Consider the following 13,738-nt stretch of genomic DNA (forward strand, 5'->3'; position numbering starts at 1 on the left):
CTTCCCTCCCTGCCCGCCCCCCGCTTTCCGCCCCCTCCCTGCAGGTGAGGGCGGCCCGGGGAGCCGCGGGGCCCGGGGCCGGCGGAGGGGCGGCGGCAGCTCGCCGTGACATCACGCCGCTCCAAAATAGCGGCCGGGGGAAGGCGCCGGGCCGTGTTTACGAGGGAGCGCGGAGAAAGTTTCCGCCGCCCGACCCCCGCCGCGGGAAGCGGGCGGAGGCGGCGGCGCGGCCTTCCCCGAAGGCGCCCGGCGGCAGCACAGGTGTGCGCGGGGGCGGGGGGCCGGGCTCTGCTCGCCGGCGCTTTATGGCCTGCTGCGGGTCTCCTCCGCAGGCTGAAGGTGCTCCTCTCCCCGCCTGCCAGCCCGCGCCCCTTCCCGGGGAGGGTTCCCTCCCGGCGGCGCCCACGGAAAGCTCCCACGCGGGGCGTCAGGCCGGCCGGGTGCCCGCACAGGCGGGGCGGGAGCTCAGCAGGCAGCTTCAGTGCCCTTCCAGGGGTGATCTCTTCTCGTCTGGGGTGACCTGGGGTTCACTGCCTCCGGGCCGGGCCGCGCCCAGAGGGCGCGGCGGCGTTAGGGTGAAATTCATACGTGGGTATCCTGCTGGGTCTTGTACTGGGACAGGCACCGCGTTGCTCGATGGTATCGCCTCCCACTGATTCTCGCTAGGCTCAGCCCTCCTGTGTGGCCGGAGAGAGCTGCGCTGTCAGCGTTGCTGGCGGCCCTGTGTGCCAGCGGGGAAAGGCAGCTGGGCTGGCGCGCGTCGGTACGGCCGTTCCTGCGGGGACTGGGAGCGTACCGCGTGCCTGCTGGCTCCGGGGAATACGTCGCTCCCGAAGACGTGTTCAGTAGCATCACGGCTTGCAAAGCCTGCGTGAGCTCGAAGTTGCTAAAAGTACCTCGTTTTCCATGCTTTCTTGAGTTATTATAGTGTGTATAGTTACGTATCTTGACATTAGATCTACTCTTTCGGTTCTAATGTGATGATGGTTTTGATTTCCTAGGGCTTGAGGAGTCTGTGGTAGATTTATTTTAACTGGCAATGTACTCAGAAAAGAGCGGCACTTGCATAGTTTCTGACAGAATCCCTATTTTCTGAAAAAAGGCTACGATGGAAAGAAAATTTCCTTTGGAAGTGATTTTGATCCCTGTCAAAATGTTGTTGCTCTGTTTTCTGTTTCAGCTGAGTTGCACAGTCAAGCTGCCACTACAATTTTCCTTTAAAAATCATTGTAAAGATACAGTATTTACAAAACTGTTGGTCTGTAGTGCTACTGCAGCTCACGGCATATTGAAGGTTACTGCAGAGCTGCCTGCATATGCCCATTGTCATCTAATGAGGCTCCGTGGGTGCAGTCTTGAGAATTTTTACACTAATATTTCCCTTAATCACAGAGAAAAGAAAAAGGCAACAGAAGCTGTAAGAATCAAGCTCTTGACTCTACAGTCAGTCTCCTTTATTCCAGTAATGCAGCATTTCAAACAACTGTCCAGCTGAGGAGCTGACTTATTATACATTCAAGGATTTTGACATTTGAACTATTAAAAATGTAAATTGAGCGCTGATTGATAATTTTAAGACATAGCCAAATTGGGGTTTTTTTCAGTGAGTGTGGTTTTAATAACTAGAGCAACAAGAGGCAGTAACAACCTCACCTTTCCCCCCCCCCCCAAAAAAAAAAAGAAAAGATACTGCAATCACATGGTTTTAAGTTAGAATCTTCTTTTTCTTTCTGTTTCCAGTCACACTGGCAGGAAAGAAAATGCATTCCCCCCCCCCCAAAAAAAAAAATCAGAGAAAATTAAAAGCTTTCAGGAGTTTTTTTACAAATAATTAAGACTTCATTTTCCATTTTCATGTTTTTATATGTAGAAAGATATTTTCTGATTAATTTTATGAATAAGTCAAATAGAAATCTGCTTTCTTGTCCTGTGTAAGTCATCCACTCAAAAGTTTGGATAGCACACGCTGTGTACTGATGATTCAATGGAAATTATGTATAACTACATGGCAGACAAAAATGTATCTTTTTTTCCATAGAAAGAAAGGATATTCTGCAGCTGGAGCTAACTTCCGAGTTGCTCATGCAGTAACTATTAATTAACGGTTACTTTTCTATGTATAAACACCTGTGAAACACCCTCAATTTTACCATTTCTTTCTGTGTCAATACAAACAGTTAAGGTGCTTCAGGCTAAGCGTGGAAAATAATTAACCAGCATGGAAAATAATTAACCTACCGTGAGAAGTATGCTCATTTCAGCTGACTGACAGGCTGTTGAGGTACTCTAGACGAGGAGAATGGAAAACCAGAAAGGACTGACTTTTGACACTGAAGAAATCAGGTAAAGAGTCTTTTCTGTTGAATACTGGGAGAAGAGACGAAACATTTCCAATGTTAAACTTTCAGAGATCTATAGCTGCTTGATCTCTTTGGGAGGAGATTGTTAAATAGCAGTTGTGGGAAAATAACAGAAGATTGGCGAGGAGGACTGTAAACAAGTGACTTGCAGCTGGGGTGTCAAAAAGCACATGTATCATGCTAATTGTTGTTTGGCCTTGTGTGCCTGATAAGTAAAACATCTGTGTTCAGATAACATAGGCCTGTGCTAGGCTTAGAGGGACCCTATCGAACATGCTTGAGATTCCTGCTGTGGGAGAGATCAAAGCGCGGTGGTAAACTACGCCTGCGCGAATCCCTGAAATACAGGCGAAAACAGCAGGTTCGGCGATCCTCTAGCGTGGACCGAGCTCCGCGGTGCCTGCATCCCCGCTTGTGTGCCTCTGCCCAGGTGCTGCTTCAGGGATCCCCCAGTTGGCGAGGTAACGAAAATAAATTTACTCTTTGCATTTTATCCGTGGTTTTGTGGTTGTTCCTATGTACTGCCTGTGCTGAGTCACACAGCAGTCAGTACCATTTTAACGAATCTGTGACAGAAGACATCATTGTGCAATGAATTAATTGCAGGGATTACTGAGGTTGCAAATCCAAACTCCGAAGAATAAGCTGTGGTCGTTTCAACAGAGAAGGAGGAAGCTTTTGAGGAAGCCAGGGCTGCTGCCAGCACAGCTGCCAGCTCCAGCTGTCACTGAATCAAGGTGCCTCACCAAATGTCAAGGGAGAAGAGCAGCAACACCAGGCCTTATCTCTAAAGGGAGTCATCAGAGATGATCGATTTAAATTTGTTGTTCGGCTGTTAGCAGCTGCAGGGAAGACAAGCAAACATAAATGATGTAGTAGGAGAGAAAGATAAACATAGGGAGTTTTCCATGCTACTGCATCTCAGAGCTTGTGACACTTGTTACTTGCATTTTTTTACCTTGATAAAATCTCCACCAAAAGTCCGTTCCTTAGAAAGACCACAGCAAACACCAAGTACCCACATAACCCTCATCTGACCACAGTTTGTGAGGTCGCTGTGGCACAGAGAGGAGCTATGGGCTAGCGACAGAGCGTGTAAATTGCACCTCGTTGAATGAGTGGGCTACCCGCTCACTCCAGCCAGAGCGTGGAGACCCTTGCTGCTCTCGCAGCAGGGGGACAGGCTGAGCTTGCAGGCAGAGTGCCATCGTGCAAAGTTGCCTGTGATAATCAGCTCCAGGCTGCCTGGGTCTTGACCCTTAAATTGCAGCATAAACCTTCTCCCGGTGGTTGGCGGTTGTGGCAACTGTTTCGTGCTGCGTTGTTTCTAATCCTCAGCAAAATTTCCGTAGCCATAAAAAAGGCCAGGAGCGCCAGACTAAAAGCCTGAAGCTGCTTGTTAAAGAGCATTGCTGCTCAGTGTAACATTGGACTCTCCACCTTACGGGAGCTAATGAAGCTTTGTTTCTCAGCTCCTGCTGTGAGGACTTCTCTGGTGGTGTTGCATGAGCTGCGTTGTAAACTATTCTAAAAATCAATGAAAAATTGGCAGTCATCTTAGTTTCTGAGATATCCTTGTGGGGAGTCTTATTTAGCACTCCAAGTATGTCTAAAACTTTACAAAAATGGAAGAAATCCTTAATAAAAGGGACAAATGAAACTGAAGGTATATCTGAAACTGTTTTATTGTATCTGGCAGTAATGCCTGAAATGAAGTCAGAAATGCCATGGCATTTATGGGCACATCAAACTGTGTGGACTAAACTGTGTTTTTCAGATTCAGATCTGTAAAACCAGCATCAAGGGATGATACTTAGCTGAGCAAAGATCCAAGACATAAGGTCAAGGTAAAGTTTCAAGGCACACATTGCAAGACTCAGGTTCTGAGCTTTCCATCACAGTATCTCTTTGTCAGGAAAAAAATGACTTAGTCCTTTATAACTACTTGTTTCAGAACCTGTAAATTTTACTCTACAACCTGCCCCCTTTTTGATAAGTACACAAATAAAATCGTTTTTGCAAAGAATTACCTATTTTTTGGCTGTTTTACTGGTCTTCAAGAAAAATATGGTCTAAGGATAATAAACTGATCACCTAATCTTTCCTGTATCATTGAAAAATGGCATAATCCTGCCTGCTTTCAGTCTTAGTTTGGCATATATTATTGCAAAATTAGTAACTGTTAATCTAACAGTTGTTAGATTGCTGGCAACGATACAAGCAAACTATGAAAAGCCTTTATTTTAGCAATAGGAAATACTTGCTTGACAGTGATTGCCTGTGTCTCTAAGCTATATAAAAATGTCTTTGTTTGATTTCAGAAAAGATGCCTAAACACTTTTAAACTATAAAATCCTGACACAATGACAATGTATTGGCAGTATTTGGTGGGAAGCACTTCATAAGATGTTTGAATATTTTAATGCTGCCCAAGCAGACATTCATTATGCTGTTATCAGTGTAATCTCTCTAGCAAACACAGTTTTAATACCTAATCCGCCAACCATATCTAAGTGGTCTGCACAAGCAAGCCTATTACCAGGAAGAATACTTTTGTACCTATGGTGGAAAGATTGTAGGAAGTTCATCAACAAGAAGCAAAAAAAGGAAAAGTACTGTGTTAGAGTAACTAGTCCAATGGTTTCTTGAAGACCTGAAGGGTTAATTCAGTGCTGCTTCTAGCGAGATTAAAAGCAGTGCTTTTCAATCTGAGAGGAGTCCAGAACAAAGCAATAGTGTAGGTACTGTAACATCCACTGCAGCTGCTGGTGATTTAAAGAAGATAAAACATTCTTTCACACGTTAAATGTTGTGTTACAATTTAAACTAGGTAAATAAACAGAAGGCATGTTTGTGTGCTCATCCATGATGGTCTCTGCATGATATAGACATGCTACAACCAACTCCTCTTTCAGTTCCTGCCTTAAATCCCATTTCTTCTAAGACATCTGTAACAACTTGGTGATCCAGAAGGCAACATGCAGAAAGGCTGCTGTGAAATTACATTGACTAACTAACTCTCCCCTGAATCTGTTAGATGTACTCCTAAGGCCCAGCCTCACCACCCTAAATAACATTGAGAAATCTCCTTACATCTTACTGATTTTTGACAATGCCAAGTGGACAAGATTCAATGCAAACAGGGATGGGGAAAAAAAAAAAGGCTTTCAAAATATGTGCACAACTAGGGGCAGAGATTTGAAAAAATGCCTAAGGAATTTAGGAATGCACATCCTGCATCTCCAGACAGATTTATATTCCTAAATCATATAGACAGTTTTGAAATCCACCTTTATTTCATGCCTAAGAGTACAACAACTGCTGTATTAAATCAGGTTAAACAGCAGTCAAAGATCTGCAGCTGAGAAGATTTTTGAGCCAGACAGAACGTCTCCTGCTAAATACTGTTTGAGATAATTTTTCATCATGTCTAACCGCTTTTTGAACACATGCACACTTTTAGCATCTACCCCATTCTGCAGTAGGAAGTTTTGCAGTTTAATTCTTGGTGCCTGAAGAAATACCTCTTTTACGTTTTAGTATTTATTGTTGTCATGTAAAATATGTAGGCCAATGTAATTTGAGAACGTCCTATGCCCTGGATAGTAGCATTACCATTCAGATACTGCATGTCTCCTTTTCAACAGCTACAAGCATTGGCATTCACAAGCTTTTTACTGGAAGCAAGTGCATGGAATGCCAAGTTTGTATTTCACTGCTGGAACAATATCTATTTCATATGAAGATACTAAAATGTCATCAAAACAAGATTCTGGAAAATATCTTTGCTTTTGAAAAGTAGCCAGAGTGATGCTTTAAGACTGGCTGCACTGAATTATCATGAAAAAAAAAAAAAAAAAGTTTGTGATTTTCACAATGCAAGTCTTTTCTTCCAGTGTTTTAACAGACCACAAATGATCCAGGAACTTGTTGCATATTTAAGGAAACATGGTAATGTAAAATATGATATTATTCAATAAAATCCACACAAACAATTAAAATACTGTGCACCGGGGTAATGAGAGAAGTACCATTTCTTATTCCTTTCAGAAAAAAACTAATGAAGGCATAAGTCAGGAGTTTAAACATTATTAACATTAATATTAACATTATTAACATTAACGTTATACTTGACAAGTATATATACTTGACCAACTGGAAAACTCAGAAGATAAAGATCTTCAGAAGGGATGGAGAGGAGAGGAACACCTAGGAGGAAAGAGGGGAAAGTGGTATTTTTGGTTTTTAATGGTGCAGATGCAGTCTCTGGACTTCAGTGCTGCACATGCAAGCACTGCAAGTTTAGGAGATGATCAGATTCGATAGAACAAATCACCTAATGAAAACGTTTTGTTGTTTGGATCAAATTTCCCCTCTGTAAAAGGACATCCATAGTAATTTGATTAGCTGTGGCATTTCTGTGCTTGAGTAACAACAACAACAAATACTCCATGGTCCTGGAGTCTTGACCATCACAGCCTTCACTGGACGTCTGGTTTTGCAATCCTGCCAGGTCTGTGCACAAACACTTTTGAAAGCTTAAACACTGTTTAAGAACAACATCTGCATATACATTTTAATCAACCACGAATTTTAGAGCTCTCTAATAATCTCTAAGTAAGCCTACTAGAATCGTGGTTTTTCAGGAAGACTATAACTGTTTTCCAATGCAAACAACTGTCTGAACATTAGGGTCTTACATGTTGCACTGCCACGTATAGCCTCTGCCTGAGTTCCTCTCTGGTGCCCATCTCCTGCTCACCGATTCTGCTGCCGTGCTTCTTCTGGCTTGATGCGAGCATGCACATGCAGAAAAAATTCACCAAGCAGGGAAACCCTGTCTCCTGGTAGGAAATGTTCATATTCTTGTCTCCAAACAGTGTGACCAGCACCTGAGCTCACCCCAGTCCTCCTCCAACTCTAGAGACTTCAACTCTGCCCTGTCACCCAGCTAACCCATGCTGCTTCCACTTAGACTCCCATAACAAAAAACTATCCAGGGAAATTCCAGAAGAACATTTTAGTATTATTCTTTCGGGCTCCATAGTTTGCGTCCTCTGCATTTATGAAAACAGATCTTTAGAAATATTTATAAAAGTACAAGAGGATGCACAACATTGCTTCTGGTAAAGCTGCTTCAGAGTGATAAAATGAAACCATTTCCTGGGACACGACCCAGGCGAGAAGCCCACCAGGAAAGTGAAACAATGCACGTTTAAATAATTGTTAAAAAAAAAAAATCCTTCCAGATGACATCTCAAGGATGCAGTAGGTGTTCCAGGGCAGGGGACTGCACCTACCCCTTTTTTTGAGAACCAGCATGAAGTCCTAGCACAGTGCCTACTATCTTCAAAAGACTGTCCAGGTGTCACAGTTTAACCCCAGGCAGCAACTCAGTACCACACAGCCGCTCACTCACCCTCCCCCTACCTCAGTGGGATGGGGAAGAGAATCAGGAAAAAAAAAAGTAAAACACATAGGTTGAGATAAAGACAGTTTAATAGGACAGCAAAGGAAGAAAAAATAATAATGATAATGATAAAAGAATATACAAAACAAGTGATGCGCAATGGAATTGCTCACCACCCGCCGACTGATGCCCAGCCCGTCCCTGAGCAGCAATCGCTACCCCATGGGCAAGTCCCCCAGCTTTATATACTGAGCATGATGCCATAAGGTATGGCATAGCCATTTGGCCAGTCTGGATCACCTCTCCTGGCTGTGCTCCCTCCCGGCTTCTTGTGCACCGGGCAGAGCATGGGAAGCTGAAAAGTCCTTGACTAGTGTAAGCACTACTTAGCAACTACTAAAACATCAGTGTGTTATCAACATTATTCTCATCCTAAATCCAAAACACAGCACTATACCAGCTACTAGGAAGAAAAATAACTCTATCCCAGCTGAAAGCAGGACGCCAGAGATTCACCAGAGCTAGATGTTGGGAACAATAGCTAATTCAGACCGCGGGGAACGCCAGGAAGCGCATTCTTCCAAGTTTGATTCAAGGTCTATACAAGGTGCCCTAGGCATGATCTTCAGGAGCCCAGAAGATCACAGGGATATCTTGCCATCCAAACTCAACCCACTGCCCTACTTTCAGAGCAGAATTTAAGTATGTTGTTATGAGTCATGATATTGTCGGTGGACAAAGAGAACTGAAGTCTGCAGGTGAGGCTGACAGACCCCATCCAGGGAACATGTGCTAAACCAGTCCTAAAGGTACACTGGCGAGTTAGTCAATACTGGCTCCACAATCAGTATAAAGGAAGAGTAAAAACATAAGTCTTCCAGTCTCTGCCATTCTCCTTTCATACCTCCCTGTAGCCCATAATAGAAGTGGAAGGCAATACTCCTGAATCTATTCAGGAAGCAGAATAACAAAAAGCAAGTCTTTTACAAACGGAGCAGCCACTCCTCTGCTGACTCCAAGCCTGCACTGGGTATTTCAGGCAGCAGACTCTCAGCCCATTCACTACTCAATCCACTCTTTGTTCCAGCTTAATTTGCAAATGAATCTTCTGAGGAGTAGAGTTAAGTATCCTTTATTAAACCCCCAAATCATTTATGTCAAGTTTGTTAACAAACTTTTTTAAACAGATGTCTACATTAAGCTAATTCAGCAATTCCCTTATATGGACATGCCACAACAAGATTAAACTCAGATGTCAGAGACAGATTTGCTCCTTCCATATTTATTTCCGTTGCCTAAACTTGTTTGTTGCCTAAACTTGTTTGTCTCCAGTTTCTCAGTAGTCCGTCACTTACAAGAAAGTCTGTGTTACTCAGCAAATCTCGGCTAACCATCACTCACTGTAGGATGGGTAACGCAGAGACTCTGTGCAAGTGTTGCCTTCTCATATGAGCTCTTCCTGCTAGGATTAAGAAGCTGGAAAAAAGGAAAAGATCTCAAAAGGCAAGTGTATGAAATCTACCTGACAAAGAACTCCTCCAGAGAAAAGCTTAAAAGCTCATTTTTCTATTAATTTTTCTATCAATTCGGCTTTTTATAAGAAGATATGAAAGGAAAAAAAACCCTACTTTTATCATTAGCTCTTGTAAGGATGTTTCTTTAGACTGTCACCATTTAAAAATTAATATGTTCAACCAAACCCAACCATCTATTTTAAGAGAGGTTGAATTGACTCAACCAGGATGTTAGTGGTGTCTAAAAGTCATTTTTACCCTCACTCCAGAAAGAAACATGATGGTTTTTTAGTGAATGTTTGTTTTTGTCTGGGGTTCCTTTTTCATGGAAAGTTCCAAGTGCTCTATGTACCAGATATCTTGGACACATAGTTTACAAGTTATTGGTAAATCAGTTTGTCTCAGACTAGCTGTTTAAGCCTCTGAAGAATTGCTTGTCTTTGGAAGGTATCTTCCTATGACACTTTCAGGGTGTTAACTCACCACAGGGTTGTTGCACTTAGTCACCCTGGTACTTACTCTTATCTTCTGAATTGAAGCATAGTTTGCAGAGAAAGCATCTGAACAGTAGTGATAGCTGACATTTTGAAGATGGCAAAGCATTTGTGCTAAGGCACTTCTTTGTTAGTTACCCCTTTAGACTTGTTTAGTGTCGACAATCATGAGCGTTCATTGACAGCAATGTATCATAGTGATGCCCTGTGACACATGGTTAGAACCATTAATCAAACAGCTAGACAAGATCTTCTTATATTTTGAATCTCAAACAATGATTTTAATCTAGCCTATTTAGAAAAAGGTCCGAAGTTTACTTTGAATTGCTCTCCACGGAAGAGAGGGGTAGGGCAAGCAATTCCTTAAGATGAAGTAATGATGTGCTTTAATTGACAGTCAGAAGTCGTTGCCCATGTTCTTCTGGCTTAGTAATCCACCATGTCCCAGGGGCTTTCAGAGCACGTGCAAACAATTATGAAACAAGGAAAACTTTGGGCATAGCTTCATGTTCTTCCTGGCATTCTTAGAGAACAATGAGAGGATTCGGCAAATGCAGATTAGCTTTTCTACAGAAACAACACAGACTATTTCCCTGTGTAGACAAGCCATAGTGTCTTCACCTGATGCCTCACAGAGACATTTCCTCTGGCTTTTGTCACAGGCCTCTTTACTAGCACAACTTATAGTACAGGAGCCCCAAGCCTGTCTCTTTCCATTACCCACATCTCTCTAACATGAGGAAATCCAATTCAACAAGTCTGAGATCGATCAGGGAGGCTGACCTGATAAGGAGGCCTACTTACACAGAATCACAGAACCATAGAATCATAGAATTGTTTAGGTTGTAAAAGACCTTTAAGATCATCAAGTCCAACCGTTAACCTAGCACTGCCAAGTCCAACACTAAACCATGTCCCTAAGTACCACATCTACACGTCTTTTCAATACCTCCAGAGATGGGGACTCAACCACTTCCCTGGGCAGCCTGTTCCAATGCTTTCAGTGAAGAATTTTTTTCCTAATATCCAAACTAAACCTCTCCTGGTGCTATTTCCTCTTGTCCTATCACTTGTTACTTGGGAGAAGAGACTGATACCCACCTGGCTACAATCTCCTTTCAGGCAGTTGTAGAGAGTGATAAGGTTTCCCCTCAGCCTCCCTTTCTCCAGGCTAAACAACCCCAGTTCCCTCAGCTGCTCCTCGTAAGACTTGCACACAGGATCAACACCTGGGGCTCCCACCGTGACCTGGTCTCTCACCACAACCACCAGTCCCAAAAATGAACTAGTCAGTTGGCACCACTGTGATAAGGTGGGATGAATCCCAAACACTGCTGGACAGTCCCAGCAGTGCCACTGCCCTTGTACTCCATTCAGTCTGTACTTTGTTTACAAACAAAAGCCTACATGTTAGCAAATATTATTATTGTTTAGCTTCTCCACTAATTATTGGAAGATAGATATTAATGGAATGGCTTTCGAGGATGCAAGGAAAATATTACTATACTCCTTTCTGTGTGTGAGTTTAAAGTCTCAAAGTACGTGCCAGACATCTATCTCTTTAGAAGTTTTATGCAAAGAGCAGAGATAAGTAAGCATTAATTGTACCCTATGAACTACATAAATACTGAATCCTTGCAAGGCTTACTTGAAACGTATTTGGAATAACCTTTTTATAAAAGCTACAGGCAGTATATCTGCTCATTCTTCCTCTTTATGGTATAAAAATCCAAAGCTCCACCACATCAGTTTTAGATCATGCATCACCTCAAGCATATAAACCAATTTCCCTCTGATCCTCTTTCTGAGGTTATTTCTCAGACATTGGTGTTTATCTTATACATTGTGTGTCCCCTAGATAATTGAAAGGTGGTCAGAAAGGTAGAATATTTTTTTTCAACTACTCTGGAAGTCTGCAAACAATAAAACAGGCAGGTCTTTCCACTGTCCAGCATCCTAGAATAACAGCTGAGTAGTCTTCTGTCACTAAGGAAATAACGATGCTGATTAATAGTGATCATAGAATCACAGAATCATAGAATCGTCAAGGTTGGAAAAGACCCTTAAGATCATTGAGTCCAACCGTTAACCTAACACTGCCAAGTCCATCTATACCATGTCCTCGAGCACCACATCTATCCGTTCTTTAAATACCTCCAGGGATGGAGACTCAACCACTTCCCTGGGCAGCCTGTTCCAGCACCTGACTACCCTTTCGGTGAAGAAGTTTTTCTTCCCATGGTGCAGCTTGAGGCTGTTTCCTCTCACCCTATTGCTTGTTACTAGGGAGAAGAGACCGACCCCCACCTTGCGACAACCTCCTTTCAGGTAGTTGTAGAGAGCAATAAGGTCTCCCCTCAGCCTCCTCTTCTCCAGACTAAACAACCCCAGCTCCCTCAGCTGCTCCTCATAAGACTTGTGCTCCAGACCCTTCACCAGCTTTGTTGCCCTTCTTTGGACACGCTCCATCACCTCGATGTCCTTCTTGTAGTGAGGGGCCCAAAACTGAACACAGTACTCGAGGTGCAGCCTCACCAGTGCCGAGTACAGGGGCACTATCACCTCCCTGGTCCTGCTGGCCACACTATTCCTGATACAGGCCAGGATGCCATTGGCCCTCTCGGCCACCTGAGCACACTGCTGGCTCATGTTCAGGCGGCTGTCAACCAACACCCCCAGGTCCTTTTCCGCCAGGCAGCTCTCCAGCCACTCCTCCCCCAGCCTGTAGTGTTGCATGGGGTTGTTGTGACCGAAGTGCAGGACCTGGCACTTAGCCTTGTTGAATCTCATGCAGTTGGCCTCGGCCCATCGGTCCAGCCTGTCCAGGTCCCTCTGTAGGGCCTTCCTACCCTCCAGCAGATCAACACTTCCACCCAACTTGGTGTCATCCGCAAACTTACTGAGGGTGCACTCAATCCCCTCATCCAGATCATCAATGAAGATGTTGAACAGGACCGGCCCCAGTACTGAGCCCTGGGGAACACCACTCGTGACCGGCCGCCAACTGGATTTGACTCCATTCACCACCACTCTCTGGGCTCGGCCATCCAGCCAGTTTTAACCTAGCACAGGGTGCACTTATCCAAACCCTGATCAACAGCTGCATCCTGTATCCAAAACAATAATGAGGCAGGGACCCAGCTATTATGATAGTCATGTAATAGTCACTCAGTCAATCAGCTCTCACATCTAGATAATTCAGTACATTTAATTGCCTTTGGCCTCCTTCATTTCTTCTCCATCTTCTGACCAACTTCTCTCAGTGGATGTAAATGGGAATGACCTGCAAGGCAGCTTCTCTGCAATGAAAGCTTCTGAGCAGATCCAGTAACTACCACATTCTTTGTCATGTGTCTGGGCTCTTTTTAGCCAGGTTGCCTTGCCCCAGTCTCTGTACATGTTCCAACTAAAATTCACATATCTTCTTCTTATGAGGAGTTGGAATAGAATTTGGGCAAAGAAAGCAAGGACAACAGCATGAGTTTTGGATGTGCTGAAGAGGAAAGTCATGGCAGAAATGCTGTGCTGGAAAAAATTTCCTGTCCTCGGGGAATTTTTACCACTTCAGAAACTCAGCAGTCAGACAAAAAGGCAACAAAACAAGTAGCAGGTTGGTTGTTAAGACAGTCACTCAAGCTGTACAAAATCCAGCATCAAGCTTGTGCCTGCAAGCTGCTCCAACTATGGACTTTGTCAGCTCAGCCGGCCATGGAGCAATATGGCTGTCAGCCAGGACTCAATGAGTTCAAGTTGTTTGTCAGCTCAGGAGAAGCCTGAAAAAAAAAGTCACGGAGACGATATGTTGGCATCTAACCTTGTTCTGAAAATTGTTTGGCTGACAAGGTTGTGTTGCGACACCACTGAAAGCAAATTCAGACTCTGCAAAAGTGTTTCATTTCAGTGAGCTGACTAATTCATACCAAAAAATAAAAAACCCAACTAAGTTTTATTAAGCTTTTT

General features: G+C 43.7%; 1 protein-coding gene and 1 long non-coding RNA gene across 2 annotated transcripts in view; one reads left to right on the forward strand and one right to left on the reverse strand.

Annotated features, from left to right (window-relative positions):
- ENPP1 (ectonucleotide pyrophosphatase/phosphodiesterase 1) overlaps positions 1-2,565 on the reverse strand; it is a 62,768-nt gene extending 60,203 nt beyond the window's left edge. Inside the window, exon 1 of the mRNA XM_087774323.1 lies at positions 2,239-2,565. Coding sequence (XP_087630449.1) covers positions 2,239-2,256 — 18 coding nt within the window. The 5' untranslated portion in view covers positions 2,257-2,565. The remainder of the gene's footprint in view (positions 1-2,238) is intronic.
- LOC148053354 (uncharacterized) lies at positions 57-5,222 on the forward strand. Its single transcript, XR_015708137.1, has 4 exons — positions 57-261; positions 2,178-2,343; positions 2,592-2,821; positions 2,967-5,222. It is a non-coding gene; the product is annotated as an uncharacterized LOC148053354 (long non-coding RNA).
- Positions 5,223-13,738: the final 8,516 nt, after the last annotated feature.

The sequence above is a fragment of the Nipponia nippon genome, unplaced genomic scaffold (genome assembly GCF_047370975.1).
Source record: "Nipponia nippon isolate SJK-2023a ecotype South Korea unplaced genomic scaffold, ASM4737097v1 scaffold_4, whole genome shotgun sequence".
NCBI lineage: Eukaryota > Metazoa > Chordata > Aves > Pelecaniformes > Threskiornithidae > Nipponia > Nipponia nippon.